At 41.3% G+C, this 21936-nt stretch overlaps 1 protein-coding gene across 2 annotated transcripts in view; it reads right to left on the bottom strand.

Moving 5' to 3' along the window:
* RNGTT (RNA guanylyltransferase and 5'-phosphatase) overlaps positions 1–21936 on the bottom strand; it is a 342640-nt gene that overhangs the window by 311001 nt on the left and 9703 nt on the right. For both annotated transcript variants that reach the window (XM_039467722.2, XM_074397708.1), the window contains exons 2-4: positions 10877–10986; positions 1310–1413; positions 1128–1216 (exon numbers count right to left, since the gene is read on the bottom strand). In XM_039467722.2, coding sequence (XP_039323656.1) covers positions 1128–1216; positions 1310–1413; positions 10877–10986 — 303 coding nt within the window. The remainder of the gene's footprint in view (positions 1–1127; positions 1217–1309; positions 1414–10876; positions 10987–21936) is intronic.

Genomic DNA, 21936 nt, shown 5'->3' with positions numbered 1-21936 from the left:
ACCACTGCACTCTGGCCTGGGTGATATGGCAAGACTTCATCTCAAAAAATAATATTTCTTTAATTAAAAAAAAAAAAAAAACGGCCGGGCGCGATGGCTCAAGCCTATAATCCCAGCACTTTGGGAGGTCGAGATGGGTGGATCACGAGGTCGAGAGATCGAGACCATCCTGGTCAACATGGTGAAACCCCGTCTCTACTAAAAATACAAAACATTAGCTGGGCATGGTGGCTCGTGCCTGTAATTCCAGCTACTCAGGAGGCTGAAGCAGGAGAATTGCCTGAACCCAGGAGGCGGAGGTTGCGGTGAGCCGAGATCGCGCCATTGCACTCCAGCCTGGGTAACAAGAGCGAAACTCTGTCTCAAAAAAAAAAAAAAAAAAAAAAACTAAATTTAAAGCCAATCCTCAAAAATTCTAGAAAACCACTCCTACCAGCATTGTTTACAAAAGAAAAAAAAAAAAAAACCCTGAAAACAACTGAAATGTCAGTTTCAGTAACTGCCACTTAGGAAAATTTACTTCTTATATTTGTTTATTGCCTGCCCTCCCTCCCTTAGCCTCCAGCCCACACTAGAATATGAGCTCTGTAACAGCAGCAACTTTTTTTCTATTTTCTTCACTGATGTGTTCCAAGAGCCTGTGCCTGGCATAGAGTAGCAATCAATAAAAATCTGATGAAGGAATTGTCCATTAACAAGAGAACAGATAAACTGTAGCATATTTGTATAACGGAATACTATATAGCAGCAAAATTTAACTACAGTTACATCATTATACATCACTCTCAGAAATACTGAACGAAAAAAATTTTCAGAATATTACATATAGTATAAAATGTAAAATTATAAAATGTAGAAATATAAAAAATAAATATGTAGCGTTTAGGGTAGATTTTCCCAATAGGACACCTGAAGAGGAGAAATCAGGGCTTTATCTTGAAAAATGTAAGAATTATGAAAATACATTTATTACATAATTCACAAAAATCAGTCTTTCATGTTAATTAATACTACTTGATAATTATTTAAAACAGAAAAAAAAAAAACTTGTTTATTTGCAAACAAGAAAACAGAAACCTAGAGGCAAAACAAAATATTCAACCATGGTAAAGTAAAGCCAAACATACCTATAAGTTCAGGTGGATTTCTTTCATTAAACCGCTCACAAAGACGAATAAATGTTTCAGTATTCTCAGTGGTAGGGCACTCGCCATGTCTAGTAATATAGAAAAAGTTTTTTTGAAAAATGAAGAGATTACAAATTGTAATGAAAGGTTTCAATATTAAAGAATCTTAATACATAACTTACCCTTTACACTGAAGTTTTATATATTTGATTCCTTCTTTTTCTATGTCATTTCTGTCATAGAACCTTGATGTATTTGTCAGGTCCACCAACAAGCCCATTTTAACCTAAAAAAAAAAATGAAAGGTTAGATTTACTAGTAACTTAATTTGTTCCCAAATACGTTGACTAAATGGCAATACTACAGTTCATCCATCTACATGGAGGGAGATTTTGTATGTATTTTGCCCCTGAACAGTTGATAATAATTATAAAGTACCACTTACCTAATTCTTACTCAAGACACTAAAACTAAGCAGGCACTTGTTAAAATAAATTAACTCCCAAACTAAGGAAGGAACAGAAATACAACCAAAACAAATTCTACTGCCAACATCACAAAAGTCTATGCAAAAGAGAAAACACTACCCAGAATTTGCTGCATACACCTCCTGAGCCTGTGATTTATTTGACAAGAGGCTAGAGTAGGAATAATATCTATCTGAAATATACCACAACTCAAGCTCCAGGCACACATCACCCTCCCCAGCCTTCCAAGAAGCCACCACCAATAACTCTGTTAATAACTATTGATGGCCAGGCGCGGTGGCTCAAGCCTGTAATCCCAGCACTTTGGGAGGCCGAGGCGGGTGGATCACGAGGTCAAGAGATCAAGACCATCCTGGTCAACATGGTGAAACCCCGTCTCTACTAAAAATACCTTGGCCTCCCAACGTGCTGGGATTACGGGCATAAGCCACCATGCTTGGACTGAAAAAAATTAATAAATAGGCTGGGCACGGTGGCTCAAGCCTGTAATCCCAGCACTTTGGGAGGCCGAGGCGGGTGGATCACGAGGTCAAGAGATCGAGACCATCCTGGTCAACATGGTGAAACCCCGTCTGTACTAAAAATACAAAAAAATTAGCTAGGCATGGTGGCGCGTGCCTGTAATCCCAGCTACTCAGGAGGCTGAGGCAGGAGAATTGCCTGAACCCAGGAGGCCGAGGTTGTGGTGAGCCGAGATCGCGCCATTGCACTCCAGCCTGGGTAACAAGAGCAAAACTTCATCTCAAAAAAAAAAAAAAAAAACTATTGACTACACCATTTTATATCCCAGGCTTAAAATATGAGACAAGCCAGTTATATCATATATATATATATATATATATATATATATGAATACATATGATATATATGTATATACATAGGTATATGTATATATGATGTACATATGTCTCATCAATATTTTATATATATATATATGTATCTCTTTCTTTTTTATTAACAACTCTTCTATTTTCTGAAAATATACTGAAACCTCAAGTTACATTTTTTTAAATTAGAAGCAAGGTTAAAAATTGAGACAATAGCCGGGCGCGGTGGCTCAAGCCTGTAATCCCAGCACTTTGGGAGGCCGAGGCAGGTGCATCACGAGGTCGAGAGATCGAGACCATCCTGGTCAACATGGTGAAACCCCATCTCTACTAAAAGTGCAAAAAATTAGCTGGGCATGGTGGCGTGTGCCTGTAATCCCAGCTACTCAGGAGGCTGAGGCAGGAGAATTGCCTGAGCCCAGGAGGCAGAGGTTGCGGTGAGCCAAGATCGCACCATTGCACTCCAGCCTGGGTAACAAGGGTGAAACTCCGTCTCAAAAAAAAAAAAAAAAAAAAAAATTGAGACAATAGCCAGGCGCGGTGGCTCAAGCCTGTAATCCCAGCACTTTGGGAGGCCGAGGCGGGTGGATCACGAGGTCAAGAGATCGAGACCATCCTGGTCAACACGGTGACACCCCGTCTCTACTAAAAATACAAAAAATTAGCTGGGCATGGTGGCGCGTGCCTGTAATCCCAGCTACTCAGGAGGCTGAGGCAGGAGAATTGCCTGAACCCAAGAGCCGGAGGTTGAGGTGAGCCGAGATCGCGCCATTGCACTCCAGCCTGGGTAACAAGAGCAAAACTCCGTCTCAAAAAAAAAAAAAAAAAAAAAAAAAAAAAAAAAAAATTTACAAAAAAATTTACAAAAAAAAAAAAAAGAAATTCTAAAAGGATGCATTGCATGGTGGCGCATGCCTGTAATCCCAGCTACTCAGGAGGCTGAGGAGAATTGCCTGAACCCAGGAGGCAGAGGTTGCAGTGAGCCAAGATCACGCCATTGCACTCCAGCCTGGGTAACAAGAGCAAAACTCCATCTCAAAAAAAAAAAAAAAAAATCTAAACCGTGGAACCAGTGTGGTAAGTGGTGAGCGCCTAGGCAGATAGAGGGCAAAAGTGAGAGGGAAACTTCATGATACCAACCTTTTAAAACTTTTGGATTTTTGAAATCAGTGAACATATTGTCTATTTCTTAAATGACAAAAATCATTATGATTTTTAGGTACCATGTGATGCCTAAGAATCACATCTTGGGCAGTTAAATTCTAACATATAGGGTAAAAAAGTACATACAGTCAAACTTCTCTCATAAATTCCTTAAATAACCAATGAAGAACAGTACACATGGCCATATTCGTATTACTGGAGTCTTAATCTCATCTCAGTAAGTCTATCATAGCCAATTTTTCTCTCTGGATTGGAACAAAAGTCATCATTTCTCCTGTTGAGCACTAGCTGAAGAAGTTGATTTGCGGTCGGGGGCCGTAAGTACAAAAAATCTTTAAAAACTAGAATCACTGCCGGGCGCGGTGGCTCAAGCCTGTAATCCCAGCACTTTGGGAGGCCGAGGCGGGTGGATCACGAGGTCGAGAGATCGAGACCATCCTGGTCAACATGGTGAAACCCCGTCTCTACTAAAAAAATACAAAAAATTAGCTGGGCATGGTGGCACGTGCCTGTAATCCCAGCTACTCAGGAGGCTGAGGCTGGAGAATTGCCTGAACCCAGGAGGCGGAGGTTGCGGTGAGCCGAGATCGCGCCATTGCACTCCAGCCTGGGTAACGAGAGCGAAACTCCGTCTCAAAAAAAAATTAAAAAAATAAAAAAATAAAAACTAGAATCACAATCAGCCAACAAGATGGTCTTACTGAGAAATGCACACCCAAACTGAGGCTAAAAAAAAGTAAAAGTAAATTTACACATATTTCACCTCACTCTGAAGCATAAACTCTCTGGAAAAAAAATGGCAAGAGAAATAATCTTTTCACTTTCTTTAATTGATATACTATATTTTATGTATTTATGGGGTATACGTGATATTTTGTTACAGGCATGTAATGAGTAATGATGAAATCAGGGTATCTGGAGTACCCATCACCTTGAGTATTTATCATTTCTGTGTGTTAAGAATATTACCGGGCGCAGTGGCTCACGCCTGTAATCCTAACACTTTGGGAGGCCGAGATGGGTGGATCACCTGAGGTCAGGAGTTCAAGACCAGCCTGGCCATCAGGGTGAAACCCCATCTTAAAAAAAAAAAAAGGCCAGGTGCGGTGGCTCAAGCCTGTAATCCCAGCACTTTGGGAGGCAGAGGCGGGTGGATCACGAGGTCAAGAGATCAAGACCATCCTGACTAACATGGTGAAACCCTGTCTCTACTAAAAATACAAAAAAATTAGCTGGGCATGGTGGCGCGTGCCTGTAATCCCAGCTACTCAGGAGGCTGAGGCAGGAGAATTGCCTGAACCCAGGAGGCAGAGGTTGCGGTGAGCCGAGATCGCGCCATTGCACTCCAGCCTGGGTAACGAGAGCGAAATTCCATCTCAATTTAAAAAAAAAAAAAAAAAGGAATATTACAAGTTCTCTCTTCTAGCTACTTGGAAATACACAATACGTCCTTGCTAACAACAGTCGCCTTACCCTGCTATCAAAAATAAAAATTTATACATTCCATCTAACTGTATGTTTGTACTGACCAACCTCTCTTCACCATGCCTCTCCTGTTCACACACCCTTCCCAGACTCTGGTACCTATAATCTATCATTCTACTCTCTATTTCCATGTGATCAATTTTTTTTTTAAGAGATAGGGTCTCATTCTCTTGCCCATGCTGGAATGTAGTAGCACAATCATAGCTCACTGTAACCTCGAACTCCTGGGTTCAAGTGATGCTCTCATCTCAGCCTCCCAAGTTCTAGAACTACAGATATGAGATCAACTTTTTTGGCTCCCACAGGAGTGAAAATGTGAAACTTGTCTTTCTGTGTCTAGCTTATTTCACTTAACATAATGGCCTCAAGTTCCACCCATGTGCTGCAAATGACGATTTCATTCTTTTTCATGGCTGTATAGTATTCCACTGTGTATATATGCTGTGTTTTCTTTATCCATTTATCCACTGATGAACACTTAGGTTGATTCCATATCTTTGCTCTTGTGAACAGTGCTACAATAAATATGCAAGTGCAGGTATGTATACCTTTGATATAATGATTTCTGTTCCTTTCGATAAATACCCAGTAGTGAAACTGCTAGATCATATAGCAGTTCTACTTTTGGTTTTCTGAGAAATTTCCATACTGTTTTCCATGGTGGCTGTACTAATTTGCATTCCAACCTACAGCATATAAGAGTTCTCTTTTCGACAGGCGTGGTGGCTCAAGCCTGTAATCCCAGCACTTCGGGAGGCCGAGGCGGGTGGATCACGAGGTCAAGAGATCGAGACCATCCAGGTCAACATGGCGAAACCCCGTCTCTACTAAAAATACAAAAAATTAACTGGGCATGGTGGCACATGCCTGTAATCCCAGCTACTCAGGAGGCTGAGGCAGGAGAATTGCCTGAACCCAGGAGGCGGAGGTTGCGGTGAGCCGAGATCGCGCCATTGCACTCCAGCCTGGGTAACAAGAGCGAAACTCTGTCTCAAAATAAATAAATAAATAAATAAATAAATAAATATATAAGGAGGTTTTTCTATTTCCATGAATAATGTCATTGGTATTTTATAGAGATTGCACTAAATATGCAGATTGCTTTGGAAAGTATGGCCATTTTAACAATATTAATTATTCCAATCCATGGGCATGGATGTCTATTTGTTTGTGTCCCACTCAATTTCTTTCATCACTGTTCTAGTTTTCCTTGCAGAGAACTTTCACTTCCTTGGTTAAATTTATTCCTGGGCATTTTACTCTTTTTGTAGCTATTATAAATGGGATTGCCTTCTCGATTTCTTTCTCAGCTAGTTCAGTATCAGCATACAGAAACACTAATGATTTTTGTATGTTGATTTCTTTTGTTGTTGTTGTTTCTTTCAGAGACAGGGTCTCATACTTTTGCCCAGGTTGAAGTGCAGTGGCTCAACCATGGCTCACCAAAGCCTGAAACACCTGGGCTCAAGTGATCCTCCCACCTCAGCCTCCCATGTAGCTGGAACTAGAAGAACACACCATTGTGCCTGGGTAACTTTTAAATTTTTAAAAAATAGTTTGTAGAGATAGAGTCTAGCTTTGGGGTCCAGTCTGTTCTTGAACCCTTAGCCTCAAGTGATCCTTCCACCTCTGCCTCCCAAAGCACTATGACTATAGATGTGAGCCACTGCCCAGCCTATATGTTGATTTTGTATCCTGCAACTTTACTGAATTTCTCGTAAGATCTCAGAGTTTTCTGGTGGAGCCATTAACTTTTTCTAGATTTAAGATTATAACATCAGTAATGAAGGACAATTTGACTTCTTTTCCTATTTCGATGCCTTTTATTTCTTTCTTTTGCCTGACTGCTCTAGATAGTACTTCCGGGACCATGATGAGTAAGTGGATATCCTTGTCTTGTTCTAAATCTCAGGGCAAAAGGTGAAAGCTTTTCCCCAATCAGTATGATGTTAATTGTGGGCTTGTCATATATTGGCTTCATTATGTTGAGGTATGTTCCTTCTATGCCTACCTGGTTTTTTCAGAGTTTTTATTATGAAAGGATGTTGATTCTTATCACAGGCTTTGTCTGACTCTACTGCGATGATCACATGGTGTTTGTCCTTCATTCTATTGATGTAATGTATCATATTTATTGATTTGCATATGCTGAACCATCACTGCCTCAGGGATACTGGCCTGTTTTCTCTTTTGGTTGTTGTTCTGATATCAACATAATGCTAGCTTTATAGAATGAGTTAGAATTCCCTCCTCTTCAATTTTGGGGGATTGAGGATTGGTGTTAGTTCTTCCTTAAGACTTTAGTAGAAGTTGGTGGTAAAGATATCTGGTCCTGGACTTTTTGTTGAAATGTTTTATTACTGATTAAATATCCCTGCTTTTTATTGGTCTGCTCAGCTTTTCTATTCCTGGTTGTTTTGTATATTCATTGTTCCTTTCTTTCTCTCTTATTGTTCTATCTTTGTGGTTTGGTGATATCATGTAGTGGAAACATTTGAGGTTTTTCCCTTCATGATTATGTATTTGCTCTGCCAGTAGTTTTTATTTACAGTCTCGTGTTTTCATGATGATAGTTACTAGTCTTTCAATTTTGGGTATAAGACTCCCTAAAGCATTTCTCATCAGTCTAGTGGTGGTGAATTCCCTCAGCTTTTGCTTGTCTGGGAAAGACTTTATTTCTCCTTCATTTATGAAGAAAGAATAACTTTGCTGGATATGGTATCCTTGGGTGGTAGGTGTTTTCTTTCAGAACTTTGAATATACCCTCTACTCTCTCTTAGCCTATAAGGTTTTTGCTATGAAGTCAACTGTTAATCTGATGGGGGTTCTCTTACAAATGATTAGACAGACGCTCTTAGTGTTTTTCAAATTTTCTCTTTGATTTTTGACAGTTTGACTACAACATGTTGTGGAGTAGACCTTTTTATATGTTATCTTTGGGATCTTTGATCCTCCTGGATATCTAAACCTCTTGTTAAACTTAGGGAAGTTTTCATCTATTATTTCATTAAATAGGTTTTCTAATCCATTTGTTTTCTCTTTATCTTCTGGAATACCAAAAATTGAACATTTGGTGACTTTCTGGTGTCATATATGTCATGAAGGCTTTGTTCATTGTTTTTTGGCCTTTTAACCTTTATTTTTGTCTGACTGGGTTATTTCCAAAGACCTGTCTTCCAGTTCTGAGATTCTTTCTTCTGTTTGATCTAGTCTATTATCGAAGCTTTTGATCTATTTTCTATTTCATTCAGTGAATTCTTCAGTTCCTGAATTTTTCTTTGGATTTCATGATATCTATCTCTGGTAAACTTCTCATTCATAACCTCAACTGTTTTTCTGATTTGTACTGCTTTTTGGTATTCTCTTCTTTCTTACACAGAGCCTCCTTAGTATCAAAATTCTGAATTATTTGTCCATCATTTCATGAATTTTTTTTTAATTATGATCTGCTGCTAAAGGATTACTATGTTCCTTTGGAGGTGGTATATTTCTTGCTCCTTCATGCTTCTCATGTACTTACATCAATATCTGCACATCTGATGTAACATTCACTTCTCTCTTTTTTTTTTTGATACGGTCTCACTATTGCCCAGGCTGCAGTGGGTCATCACTGCTCATTACTGCCTCAACCTCCTGGGTTCAAGTGATCCTCCCACCTCAGCCCCCGAATAACTGGGACTATAGGCACATACCACCATATCAAGCTAATTTTTTTTAACTTTTTGTAGAGACAGGGTCTCCCTATGCTGCCCACACTGGTCTCAAACTCCTGTCCTCAAGCAGTTCTCTTGCCTCAGTCTCCCAAAGTGCTCAGATTACAGGCATGAGCCACCAACCAAGTCCCAGTTTTTTTTTTATTTTGTTTTGTTTTGTTTTGTTTTGAGACAGAGTCTCACTTTGTTGCCCAGGTTGGAGTGCACTGGTGTGATCTCAGCTCACTGCAACCTCTGCCTCCCAGGTTCAAGCAATTCTCATGCCTCAGCCCCTTAAGTAGCTGGAATTACAGATGCACACCACGATGCCCAGCTAATTTTTGTATTTTTAGTAAAGACAGGGTTTTGCCATGTTGGCCAGGCAGATCTCAAACACCTATCTGCAAGTGATCCGCCTGCCTCAGGATGTAAAAGTGTTGGGATTATAGGCATGAGCCACAGTGCTCAGCCCCAGTCCCAGTTTTTGGAACTATCTTTTGGAGGGGAGAAAATTTTCCTGAAGATATATCTGAGGTATTGGTTGGGATAAGGCACTTTGGCTATAATTCTGGATGCATGCAGTAGTGTAGTCTCTGCATGGTTTCCTCAGCTATAAACAGAGTCAGTTTTCTTGGTAGCTTAGGATGTGGTTGCTAGTGGAGGCTATAATAAGTTTGGCTGGGGGCTGGGACGCCAGGTGGGCATTCTCCTAAACAAAAAAACTACACATGGAGAATAGATTAGCAGCTACCAGAGTATAGAGACAAGGGTGGGGAGAGAGTCTGACTATAAAGAAGTGGCATAACGGAATTCCTTTGTGGAGATGGTGCAGTTCTATAACCACCGCCATGAATTTACACATCAGATCAAACCGTACTGAACTCTACACACACACACACACACACACACACACACACAAATGAATATAAAAAGTAAGTAAGGGCCGGGCACAGTGGCTCACACCTGTAATCCCAGTACTTAGGGAGGCCGAGGAGGGCAGATCACGAGATCAAGAGATCGAGACCATCCTGGCCAACATGGTGCAACCCTGTCTCTACTAAAAATACAAAAATTAGCTGGGCGTGGTGGCACACGCCTGTGGTCCCAGCTACTCAGGAGGCTGAAGTGGAAGAATCACTTGAACCCAGGAGGTGGAGGTTGCAGTAAGCCGAGATTGCACCACTGCACTCCAGTGTGGCAACAGAGCAAGACTCCGTCTCAAAAAAAAGTAAATAAGATCTGCAATTGCCGGGTGCGGTGGCTCAAGCCTGTAATCCCAGCACTTTGGGAGGCCGAGGCAGGTGGATCACGAGGTCAAGAGATCGAGACCATCCTGGTCAACATGGTGAAACCCCGTCTCTACTAAAAATACAAAAAATTAGCTGGGCATGGTGGCGCATGCCTGTAATCCCAGCTACTCAGGAGGCTGAGGCAGGAGAACTGCCTGAGCCCAGGAGGCGGAGGTTGCGGTGAGCCGAGATCGCGCCATTGCACTCCAGCCTGGGTAACAAGAGCGAAACTCCGTCTCAAAAAAAAAAAAAAAAAAAAGATCTGCAATCAGTTAAAGTACTGTACCAATAGCAATTTCCTGCTTTTGACATTATACTACAATTACATAAAATGACACCAGCTGGGCATGGTAGCTCACACCTGTAATCCCAGCACTTTGGGAGGCTGAGGTGGGAGGATCACCTGAGGTCAGAAGTTCAAGACCAGCCTGGCCAACATGGTGAAACCCTGTCTCTACTAAAAATAAAAAATTAGCCGGGATGGGTGGTGAGCACCTGTAATCCCAGCTACTCCGGAGGCTGGAGCTGGAGAATCACTTGAATCCAGGAGGCAGAGGTTGCAGTGAGCCAAGATCGCGCCACTGCATTCCAGCCTGGGCAACAAGAGCGAAATTCTGTCTCAAAAAAAAAAAAAAGGGTAACCATTGTGAGAACCTGGAGGAAGGGTTCACAGAATTCTATGTACAATTACTGCAACTTCCCTTGAGTCTATTAATTAGTTTAAGATTTTTTTTTAAGCCACCTGAAGAACAAGAGTGAACAAAGTATATTAAATTAGTGAAAAAAAAGAGTTTTGTTTCTTACCTTTAGGCTCTTTAGGTAATTTGAGAGCATGCTAGGATGAAACCGATTTTCTTCAGCAACTTGACTATCATATCTTGGTCCTAACATTGTCTTCAGAGGTAAGAATCTTCCTAAACAACATTAAGAAAAGTATTAATTTCCATTAAAGGAAATGTTTCAGATTAAAATTCTATAATTAGCAAGTCTCAAATATCACCTTCTTAAAACTTTTTCTTTTTGAGACCAAGTCACTCTCTGTCACCCAGGATAGAGTGCAGTGGGGCAATCTTGGCTCACTGCAACTTCTGCCTCCTGAGTTCAAGCAATTCTCTTGCCTCAGCCTCCCAGGTAGCTGGGATTACAGGTGTGCAACACCAAGCCCAGCTAATTTTTGTGTTTTTAGTAGATACAAGGTTTCACCATGTTGCCCAGGCTGGTCTCAAACTCCTGGGCTCAAGCGATCCACCCACCTCTGCCTCCCAAAGTGATGGAATTAAAAGGTGTGAGCCACCACACCTGGTCTCTTAAAACAATTTAAATGGAAAAGCCATCTAAAAATGCAAGTGTTCATAAAGTACTCTCAATTTAAACTATACTTTTAAAAGATACTACCTTACATCTTTTAAAGACAAAAAAAACTTATAAATATTGACAATCAAATATAACAACAAAAGAAACATTACCGGTGAATAGAACTTCTATTAAAACTCTAAGCTCTATACCACTACATTTAAAAAGTTATTAACTTAAAACTCAGGCCGGGCGCAGTGGCTCAAGCCTATAATCCCAGCACTTTGGGAGGCCGAGGCGGGTGGATCACGAGGTCGAGAGATCGAGACCAACCTGGTCAACATGGTGAAACCCCGTCTCTACTAAAAAAAAATACAAAAAATTAGCTGGGCATGGTGGCATGTGCCTGTAATCCCAGCTACTCAGGAGGCTGAGGCAGGAGAATTGCCTGAACCCAGGAGGCGGAGGTTGCGGTGAGCCGAGATCGTGCCATTGCACTCCAGCCTGGGTAACAAGAGCGAAACTCCGTCTCAAAAAAAAAAAAAAAAAAAACTTAAAACTCAAAAATATAAGCAATCTTCCCACCTAAGCCTCCCAAGTAGCTGGGACTGCAGGTACACCACCATACCCAGCTAATTTTTTTTTCTAGGGGAAGCAGGTTGACAGGATCTCACTATGTCACCCAGGCTGGTCTCAAACTCCTGGGCTCAAGTGATCTAACTGCCTTGGTCTCCCAAAGCGCTGTGATTACATGCCCTATATGTTTTTATTATCAGATTGGAACTTTCTCCAACTTGATACTAAAAGATTGTAGACCTTATTCTGTACCTCAGGATGAAGATCATGCTAGAATGTGGTATCATCCTGAGAGGATGCTACCGAAAATCACCCTTCAAACAACTATCAATGGTTATAATTTCAGCTAGAAAGACTTTTTTTGAACTTTTTTTCTGAATTGCAGTATAACATAGCGGAAGTGACCTAATATAATCATTTTTGAAAACCTATTTTCACCGATACATGTGTGGGTGTGTGTGTGTGTGTGTGTGTGTGTGTGTGTATGTGTGTGTGTGCGCGCACGCACGCGCGTTATTTTTTGAGACGGTGTCATTCTGTTGCCTAGGCTGGTGTGCAGTGGCGTGATCTCAGCCCCTGCTGCCTCAACCTCCTATGCTCAAACTATCCTTCCACCTCAGCCTCCCCAGCAGCTGGGACTACTGGCGCACACCGCCACACTCAGCTAATTTTCTGTATTTTTTGTGGAGATGGGTTTTGCCATTTTGCCCAGGCTGATCTCGAACTCCTGATAGGCTCACGCAATTCACCCATCTAGGCCTCCCAAAATGCTGGAATTACAGGCATGAACCACTGAGCCTGGCCTTACATTTTCAAACACAATAAAAACAATATTATCTACCTAAGTGAATTCTTAACATCTGTCCAAAGGCTTTAGACTAAATTTCATGAAAAAATAAATTTTTAACATTTTGTTTTCTACAAAATCAAAGTCGCCCATAACCTCCACATTGCTAAATAGAATGGTCAACTGTCAGTTCTCACCTTAAGCTCTCAGCAACATAAGAAACAACTGATCACTTTTTGATGAAAGAAGAAATTCCTGAACCACTTTTTCCATGTGACTTCCAGCATACTATTATATCCTCCTGGTTTTCCTTCTAGCTCTCTGGCCTCTCCTCAGTCTACTTTACTGGTTCCCCCTCATCACCCTGACTCCTCTATGTTTTGTCTCAGGACCTCTTTCATATTCTCATTCTCTCCCTTGGTGTCTCATCTAGTCTCACGGCTGTAAAAAGCCACCCATGTGCTAATGACTTACAAACTTAGGTCTCCAGGTCAGATCACTCCCTTAACTCCCTTAATAGTTGATGGATATCAACTGCATACTGAGCCTCTACTTTGTGTCTAACAGATGACTCAGATTAGATATCCAAATCTCATCTCTTAACATTCAAACTCTAAAACCTACTCCCTTCATGGTCTTCCCTATCTCAGCAAACAGCAACACCATTCTCTTAGCAACTCAAAGCCAAAACTTTTTGGGTTATCCTTGACTATTCTCCTCTTCTCACGCCCCACATCCAACCCGTCAGCAAATCCTGTAGCTCCACCTTCAAAATACATCCAGAATCTGACCATTTCTCACCACCTCCACCATCATCTGAGCCAGATTTCTTTTACTTTATTTAGTTAAACAGCTATATAGTGGGTATCTACTATGTACCAGGCATTGTTCTAGGCACATGGATTACATTAGTGAAAAGAAAAAAGAAAAACCCTGCCCTCATAGTGTTTATATTCTATCTGGAAAATATGAAACATAAACAAAAAACATAATAAATAAATAAGAAGATTCATCCCATCCGACCTTCTCTTCCTCTTACTATTGTCTCAGAAGTCCAATCCTATTTCCATCAGCTCTTTCAGGGTTCTCTTTCCTTCTTATCCAACATCAGAGCCCACAGTGGATCATCATAATTAGTCCCCTGTAAATACTCTTAACTTCCTTGCTCTGCCCCCATTATCCAGTCACATTCACCTGAGAAAAATCCGGACCTCAATTAACCCAACCACCTGACTTCTTTGTATTTACACATATGTAGCTGAGGCCTCCTACAGAAAATCTCATAGCACAAAAGATGGATGGCACCATACTTCATAATCACCAATATCAAAGCCAATCCTACCACACACCCTATCGTTTATGATCAGTGTTTCACATCTTTTCCTAATTCCTAAAACATCCCCTTTTTATTCTTTTTTTTTTTTTTTTTTTTTTTTTGAGACGGAGTTTCACTCTTGTTACCCAGGCTAGAGTGCAATGGCACAATCTCGGCTCACCGCAACCTCCGCCTCCTGGGTTCAGGCAATTCTCCTACCTCAGCCTCCTGAGTAGCTGGGATTACAAGCACGCCCCATCACGCCCAGCTAATTTTTTGTAGTTTTAGTAGAGACAGGGTTTCACCATGTTGACCAGGATGGTCTCAATCTCTTGACCTTGTGATCCACCCGTCGCGGCCTCCCAAAGTACTGGGATTACAGGCTTGAGCCACCGCGCCCGGCAAACATCCCCTTTTTAACTAACAACTTTAAGTAAGACATCACTGGGGTTAAAAAAAAAAAAGTAGAAGCCGGAATAATTAAAGCTAATTGTATATGTTTACCACATGCCAGACACTGTTTAAAATATTCTACATAATTCATTCATTCACTCCTAACAATTAGTATTGTTATTATTCCTCATTTTACGGATGAGGAGAACAAAGCAAGAGATATTAAGTAACTTGCTGCATGTCACAACACTAATAAATGGTAAAAACAGTGATTCAAATCAAGACTACAGATGTAGTGTCCATGCATAAAACTGCTATTCAACAATGCCTCTCCACCATTAGGCAGAAACTTGCCCTGCCTTTGCAGTTAATCTATAAACCTTTCTGTATCTGAGCCCATACTCCTCCTCCCATGAAACGCCAATCCCCTCCCTTCTGCTCCGGATTTCCTTACCATCTTGCTTTTCAGGGACCACCCATCAATTGTTTCTTCCTCTCCCAACCCCCACCCCCAACATCTTCAGCATCTCAGACATCTATCTGCTGGCTCATTCCCATCAGCATTTAAACAAGCCCTTAACTCTCCCTTATCCCCCAACTTTTGCTTCACTTTTACTCCTCTTCATAATCAAACTTTTTTAAAGTTTAATACACATACTCCTATCTTTACTTCCTTACCTCCAATTCATTTATGTATACATGTGTGAGCAAAACTGTAGACTTTACTTCTCTATAACCATGCATAACGTAGCCTTTGAGCTCCCACTCAAGACAGCCCACAGTCAAATCAGGATTCTCCTCCTGGATGTGATTATATCCCTCGAAAGTAGAGACCCTGAAACTGGGGGAAAGCAGGACAACTGCTATTCTGTACACCATCTTTTTCCTCTCTTGCTTCCAGCAAACTGAACTATATTGCATCTGGTCTTTGAGCATTGTTAGTTTCCATCCCAGCAGCATCTGCTGATACGACTAAGGCACATCCATGGCCTTGGTAGATGGCTTGATGAAGATAATCCTACATCTTCCATGTTCCAACCCCAGCCTTCTCCTCAGGCCAGCTGGCCATTCAAGTCACTTCTGATCATTCCTTTCGGCCATTCTATCCCCAATCTTTTGGCCACTTTATCCAAAAGGTAGAAAAGATAGGAATTAGCCTCTTAAGTCTCAAAGCCATCTACACATATTTCTCAGCAATCCACTAAACACTGTAAGAGACTTGCAACCAAGTAGCTAGCTCATTAATCCATTTCAATCTGGCTTCTGATCCCACATTTCTACCGAAAATACTTGTCACGGTCACCAACACATTTTACCAACTTTTTTGGTATCTTGACATCTCAGCAGCATTCCACATATCTGACAACACATTCCTTCTTGAAAAACTCTCCTGCCTTTTATGACACCCAAACTCCTATTAGTTTCAATCACTCACGTAACACCTCCCTCAATTTCTAGCGATTTGTCCTCAACTCCTTTGTTCCCTCTTTTTTCTTTAATCAACTTTTAAAAGTCAGGTTTCTATGGGTTCCACTGTGGGCCTTCTCTACTCTCTCTATCTTCTCTGCCTGGGAGAAGTTTTATCTATTGCCATAGTAGAAATGATGCTATCTGTCCATCACATTCAATTCACTTTCTTCTTCCAGGGCACAATGAAAGACTACCTGTCTCAGTTTCTCTTGCAGTTGGGTGAGGGCCATGTATCTGGATTCTGGCCAATGGGATATGGGCCAAAGTTAGCTACACCACTATCAAGACTGGCCATAAAACTCCCTGAGAGATCACCCATGCCTGTTCCTCCCCTTTCATGGCAAATTTAGAAGTCACATGTTTAAGATGACAGCAGCACAAGATGGAAAGAGCCTAGAGAGTTGCTCATCAGAGAAGAGTAGCCTGGGAAAGTTGCCTGACACAACACATTGTGATATGAGCAAGAAATAAATATAGTTTGATTGGAACTCCCGAGTTGTAGGCAGTTGTTTGTGAGAGAAACTAGTATTACAGGCATACTTTGTTTTATTACACTTCACAGATACTGCATTTATTTAATAAATTGAATGTTTGTGGCAACGTTGTGTCTATAAGTCCATTGGCGTAATTTATCCAACAGTATGTGCTCATTTTGTGTCTGTACACATTTTGGTAATTTCCACAACAGTTTAAGCTTTTTGATTATTATTATATCCATTACAGTGATATGTGATCAGTGATCTTTGATGTTACAACTGTAATTGTTTTGGGGTGCCATGAACAACACCCATAAGACAGCAAACTTAATAAACAAATGCTGTGCGTGTTCTCACTGCTCCACTGAGCAGCCATTCCCCCATCTCTCTCCCTCTCCTTGAGCCTCCCTATTCCCTGAGACACAATAATATTGAAATTAGGCCAATTAATAACCCTACAATGGCTTCTAAGTGTTCAAGTTAAATGAAGAGTCTTATGTCTCCCCTTTAAATTAGAAGCTAGAAATGATTAAGTTCAGTAAAGAAGGTATATGAAAAGCCCAGATACGGCCGGGCACCGTGGCTCAAGCCTGTAATCCCAGCACTTTGGGAGGCCGAGGCGGGTGGATCACAAGGTCAGGAGATCGAGACCATCCTGGTCAACATGATGAAACCCCCTCTCTACTAAAAATACTAAAAATTAGCTGGGCATGGTGGCGTGTGCCTGTAATCCCAGCTACTCAGGAGGCTGAGGCAGGAGAATTGCCTGAACCCAGGAGGCGGAGGTTGCAGTGAGCCGAGATCGTGCCATTGCACTCCAGCCTGGGCAATGAGAGCGAAACTCTGTCTCAAAAAAAGAAAAGAAAAGAAAAGAAAAGCCCAGATACACCAAAAGCTAGGCCTCTTACACCAGTTAGCCAAGTTGTGAATGAAAGGAAAAGTTCTTGGAGGATATTACAAGTGCTACTCAGGTGAACACACAAATGATAAGAAAACAAAATAGTGTTACTGCTGATATGGAGAAAATTTCAGTGATCTGAATAGATCAACCTAGCCACAACATTTCCATTTAAGCCAAAGCCTCATCCAGACCAAGGCAACAACTGCCTTCAATTCTACGAAGCCTGAGAGAAGCAAGGAAGCTCCAGAAGAAAACTCTGAAACTAGCAGAGGTTGATCCATAAGATTTACGGAAAGTACCATCTCCCTAACATAAAAGTACAAGGTAAAGTGCTGTTACCGAAGCTGCAGCAAATTATCCAGAAGATACAGCTAAAATAATTGATAAAAATGGCTAAACAACAGAATTTCAGTGTAGACAAAACAGCTTTCTATTGGAAGAAAATGCCATCTAGGACTTTTATACCTAGAGAGAAGTCAATGCCTAGATTCAGAGCTTCAAAGTACAGGCTGACCCTCTTGTTAGGAGCTGGTAACGTCAAGTTGAAGCCAGTGCTTATTTACCATTCTGAAAATACTAGGGCCCTTAAGAATTACGCGCAATCGACTCTGTCTGTGCTCTATCAATGAACGACAAAGCCTGGATGACATCCCATCTGTTTACAGAATGTTTACTAAATTATTTGAAGCCCACTGTTGAGACTTACTGCTCAGAAAAAAAGATGCCTTCCAAAATATTACTGCTCACTGACTATGCACCTAGGCACCCAAGAGCTCTGATGGAAATGTACAAGGAGGTCAACATTGGTTCCATGCCTACTAACACAGCAGCCCATGGATCAAGGGGTAGTTCAAATTTTCAAGTCCTATTTTATTTTTGTTTTTCTTTACAGAGTGGGTTCCTTTTTTTTTTTTTTTTTTGAGACGGAGTTTCGCTCTTGTTGCCCAGGCTGGAGTGCAATGGCACGATCTCGGCTCACCGCAACCTCCGCCTCCTGGGTTCAGGCAATTCTCCTGCCTCAGCCTCCTGAGTAGCTGAGATTACAGGCACACGCCACCATGCCCAGCTAATTTTTAGTATTTTTAGTAGAGACAGGGTTTCACCATGTTGACCAGGATGGTCTCGATCTCTTGACCTCGTGATCCACCCGCCTCGGCCTCCCAAAGTGCTGGGATTACAGGCTTGAGCCACCGCGCCCGGCCTGAGTGGGTTCCTTTTTAAGGAACCCACTTATTATTTAAGAAATCCATTTTATAAAAGATTTCTTATTATTTAAGAAATCTATTTCATAAGGTTATAACTGTCATATATAGTAATTCCTCTGACAGATCTGGGCAAAATAAAGCAAAAACTTTCTGGAAAGGATTCACCATTCCAGATCCCATTAACATCATTCATGATTCATAGGAGAAAGTCAAAATATCAACAACAGGAGTTTGAAATGTTTATTATAACCCCCATGGATGACTTTGAGGTGTTCAAGACTTAAGTGGATTAAGTAACTGCAGATATAGTGGAAATAGCAAAAGAACCAGTATTAGAAGTGGAGCCTGAAAACTAGCAAGGCATAGTAGCACACACTATAGTCCCAGCTACTCAGGAGGCTGACTTGGGAGAATCACTTGAATCTGGGAGTTCGAGGCTGCAGTGAGCCATGGTCATGCCACTGCATTCCAGCCTGGAGGACAGAGTGATTGAACCAAAAAAGAGCTCAAACAGCCAAAGTAAGCAATGCAAAAAGAACAAATGTGGAGGCATCACATTACCCAACTTCAAATTATACTACAAGACCATAGTAACCGGCCGGGCGCGGTGGCTCAAGCCTGTAATCCCAGCACTTTGGGAGGCCGAGGCGGATGGATCACAAGGTCAAGAGATTGAGACCATCCTGGTCAACAAGGTGAAACCCCGTCTCTACTAAAAATACAAAAAATTAGCTGGGCATGGTGGCGCGTGCCTGCAATCCCAGCTACTCAGGAAGCTGAGGCAGGAGAATTGCCTGAACCCGGGAGGCGGAGGTTGCGGTGAGCCGAGATCGCACCATTGCACTCCAGCCTGGGTAACAAGAGCGAAACTCCGTCTCAAAAAAAAAAAAAAAAAAAAAAAGACTATAGTAACCAACTTCAAATTATACCACAGGACTATAGTAACCAAAACACCATTGTGCTGGTATAAAAATAGGTACACAGACTCATGGAACAGAATAGAGAACCCAGACTTTGGGAGGCCGAGGTGGGTGGATCACAAGGTCAAGAGATCGAGACCATCCTGGCCAACATGGTGAAACCCCGTCTCTACTAAAAATACAAAAATTAGCCAGGTGTGGTAGCACGCGCCTGTGGTCCCAGTTACTTGGGAGGCTGAGGCGAAGAATTGCTTAAACCCAGGAGGCGGAGGTTGCAGTGAGCCGAGATTGCGCCACTGCACTCCAGCCTGGCGACAGAGCCATACTCCGTCTCAAAAAAAAAAAAAAGAATAGAGAACCCAGAAAGAAAGCCAAACACTTACAGCCAACTGATCTTTGACAAAGCACCAAAAACAAAGTGGGGAAAGGACACCCTGTTCAACAAATGGTCCTGGGATAACTAACAAGCTACATGCAGAAGAATGAAACTATCCTCATCTCTCACCTTATACAAAGTCAACTTAAGATGGATCAAAGACTCAAACTTAAGTAAGATCTGAAACCACAAAAAATTCTAGAATAGGCCAGGCATGGTGGCTCATACCTATAATCCCAGCATTTTGGGAGGCAGAGGCAGGCAGATCACCTGATGTTGGGAGTTTGAGACCAGTCTGGCCAACATAGTGAAACCCCATCTCTACTAAAAATACAAAAAAATTAGCCAGGTGTGGTGGTATGCAACTGTAATCCCAGCTATTCTGGAGGCTGAGGCAGGAGAATCGCATAAACCCAGGAGGCGGAGGTTGCAGTGAGCCAAGATGACGCCATTACACTCCAGCCCAGGCAACAGTGCAAGACTGTCACCAAAAAAATATATATATACATATTCTAGAAGATAACTTCGGAAAAAACGCTTCTAGACATTGACTTAGGCAGAGTTCATGACCAAGAACCCAAAAGTAAATGCAACAAAAACAAAAATAATTAAACTAAAAAACTTCTGCACAGCGAAAGGAATAATCAGCAGAGTAAACAGACAACTCAGAGTGGGAGAAAATCTTTGCACACTATGCATCTGACAAAGGAGAATCCACAAGGAACTCAAACAAATGTGCCAGAGAAAAAACAATACCATTAAAAAGTGGGTAAAGGACATGAACAGACAATTCTCAAAAGAGGCTAATACAGTTGACCAACAGACATATGAAAAAATGTTCAACATAACAATGAGGGAAATGCAAATTAAACTAACAATGAGATACCACCTTACTCCTGTGAGAATGGCCATAATTAAAATATCAAAAAACAATCGATGTTGGCATGAATGTGGGGAAAAGGGAACACTTTTACACTGCTGGTGGGAATGTAAATTGCTACAACTACTATGGAAAACAAGGCAATTCCTTAAAGAACTAGAAGAACTACCATTTGATCTGGTGATCCCACTACTAGGTATCTACCCTGAGGAAAACAAGTCATTATCTGAAAAAGCCACTTGCATAGGCATGTTTGTAGCAGCACAATTTTGAATTGCAAAAATGTGGAACCAGCCTAAATGCTCATCAACCAATGAGTGGATAAAGAAAATGTGGTGTGTATATTTACTATGGAATACTAGTCACCCATAAAAAGGAATGAAATAGGCCGGGCTTAGAGGCTCATGCCTGTAATCCAAGCACTCTGGAGGCCAAGACGGGCAGATCACCTGAGGTCAGGACTTCAAGACCAGCCTGACCAACATGGTGAAACCCTGTTACTAAAGATCTCTATTTGAGCAATCACGATCTTAATATCTCCTCCAACCTGCTTCTCTCTCAATAAGCCCTAATAATATCAACTATCCCACTGCATAAGCCAGACATTTCAGACTAAATTTTGACCCTCTTTCTCTCATTCTAAATACAACATCAAGTTCTGTCCATTTTCCCTTCTTAGTATATCTCAAATCAGCCTTCTACTCTTCATCTCCCACTTCTAAACCATCACTATTGTCTTTTACCTGGACTACAAGTTCCAAATTAGTCTCTCCATATCCACTTTTGTCTCCTTCAATTCATTAAACACAGAAAAGTGAAAGTATGCTTTTAACCTGGATTCAAATAATCCCATCTCGATGCTGAAAAAAAACCGTTTGCCAGTAAAAATTAAAAGTATATAAATATTAAGATACTTTATCACACCCTACTTGCCTATAATGAGCAGGCTCCTACTCTCCAACCTCATAGCCTCACTTACTTCTTCCAGAACACAGACACCTTTTCAGCCCATTATCCTCCCATCATCATCCTATCCTAACAGAAACTTTCCAGTAACACCCCCGTCCACAACTATTTATCTAGCAAACTTCTATTTACTCAATATAATTCATTTATGACCTCCTCTGGGAAGCCTCGCCTGATCTCCTTCTCCCTTCCCATCTCTTCTTCCTCAACCTCAAATAATTAGGTTTATTACCTCTGATTCCCATCATCTACTACAATAGTCATTACTACATTTTTTTTTTTTTTTTTTTTTTTTTTTTTTTTTTT

This window comes from Saimiri boliviensis, chromosome 4 (assembly GCF_048565385.1).
Source record: "Saimiri boliviensis isolate mSaiBol1 chromosome 4, mSaiBol1.pri, whole genome shotgun sequence".
Classification (NCBI taxonomy): Eukaryota; Metazoa; Chordata; class Mammalia; order Primates; family Cebidae; genus Saimiri; species Saimiri boliviensis.
The sequence above is the reverse complement of the archived record's forward strand: the minus strand, read 5'-3'. Positions and strand labels throughout refer to the sequence as shown.